Source organism: Myotis davidii, unplaced genomic scaffold (genome assembly GCF_000327345.1).
Source record: "Myotis davidii unplaced genomic scaffold, ASM32734v1 scaffold244, whole genome shotgun sequence".
Lineage (NCBI taxonomy): Eukaryota > Metazoa > Chordata > Mammalia > Chiroptera > Vespertilionidae > Myotis > Myotis davidii.
The window spans coordinates 1,106,555-1,107,775 of NW_006294993.1; the positions used below are offsets into that span (position 1 = coordinate 1,106,555).

At 62.0% G+C, this 1,221-nt stretch overlaps 1 protein-coding gene across 1 annotated transcript in view; it reads right to left on the bottom strand.

The window, feature by feature from the left end:
- Positions 1 to 1,221, bottom strand: part of NTSR1 (neurotensin receptor 1 (high affinity)) — a gene marked incomplete at its 5' end in the record, with an annotated part of 30,977 nt that overhangs the window by 732 nt on the left and 29,024 nt on the right. The window contains one exon of the mRNA XM_006769567.2: positions 622 to 712. Coding sequence (XP_006769630.1) covers positions 622 to 712 — 91 coding nt within the window. The remainder of the gene's footprint in view (positions 1 to 621; positions 713 to 1,221) is intronic.

Below are 1,221 nucleotides of genomic sequence, written 5' to 3' on the forward strand. Positions count from 1 at the left end.
CCGACTTCCACCAGGCAGCCAGGGCAGGGGCCCCATCAGGCCTTCTGACAGCTGTGCCCCTCGCTCTTGGCTTGTTTGCCTCCACCCAGAGGGCTCGCCCTCCCTCCCTCCCAGGCTGCGCCCTCACCACCAGGCACCCCGAGTCTCAGGCCCTTTCCTTGGGGCTCCTGTAACACCTCACCCATCCTGGTTTGTCCTCCTGCGGGTTCGGAACCCCGGGGACTGGGACCTGGCAGCCCTGCTGTGCAGAAGGGAGCTCCGGGCTGGCGCTGCGTCTGACAGGCCCGCCAGTGTCACAGCGCGAGGCGGCCGCTCTCAGCCCCTGGCGTCCTCTTCAGCGCCCAGCTGCCACCCCCCCCACACACACACCCAGGCTCCAGCCCTTCCCGGCTCTGCAGACCCCTCTCCCAGCTCAGCTCGCACTCTCCTAAGCCCTGCTTTCCTTTCCTGAACCTTTCCCTCGGCCAAGTCCAGTGACCAGCATCTGTCCCTCCCCTGGTCTGGTCACGGCTGCATCTGAGGGCCCTGACCGGTACCACCGCCCTGCCCTGCTCCTCTCAGCACCTCCCATGCCCTCCTGTTTGGGGAGCACACTCCCCGCCCCAGCCTCCTGGTACTCACGGGGTCCACTGCTCATCAGAAATGTAGCAGAACATGAGACGCCGCACGTGGTAGGGCAGCCAGCAGACCACGAAGGCGATGACCACGGCGCCTGAGAGAGACGGACACCGGCCTCAGGGAAGTGAGGGAGACGGCCATGTTTGTGGACCAGAAGGCTTAGTGCGGTGAAGACTCAATACACCCAAGGTGGTGCCCAGGTTCAAGGTTATCCCATCAAAATCCCAGCAGCACTTCTCGCAGAAATAGAAACAGTCACCCTAAAATTCCTATGGAATCTCAACGGGTCCTGAAGAGCCAGAACAACTTAAGGCAGAACAAGGCTGGGCTCAACTTGCTGGTTTCAAAGCTTACCGCAAAGCTACAGGAAGCAAAACAAGTGGTCCCGGCAGACAGCAGGGCACCGGGCTAGAGCAGAGAGCCCGGTAAGCGGTCACGTGCATGTCAAGTGACTGGTGACCAGACGCCGAGACCATCCAAGGGGAAAGAACAGTCTCTGCCACAAGGTGCGGGGAAGTGGACATCCACACGCAAAAGGGTGGCTAGGCCCTCCCCTCACACAAACCCACACAGATGTGCGGTCAGCTCGGAACGGACCGAGGC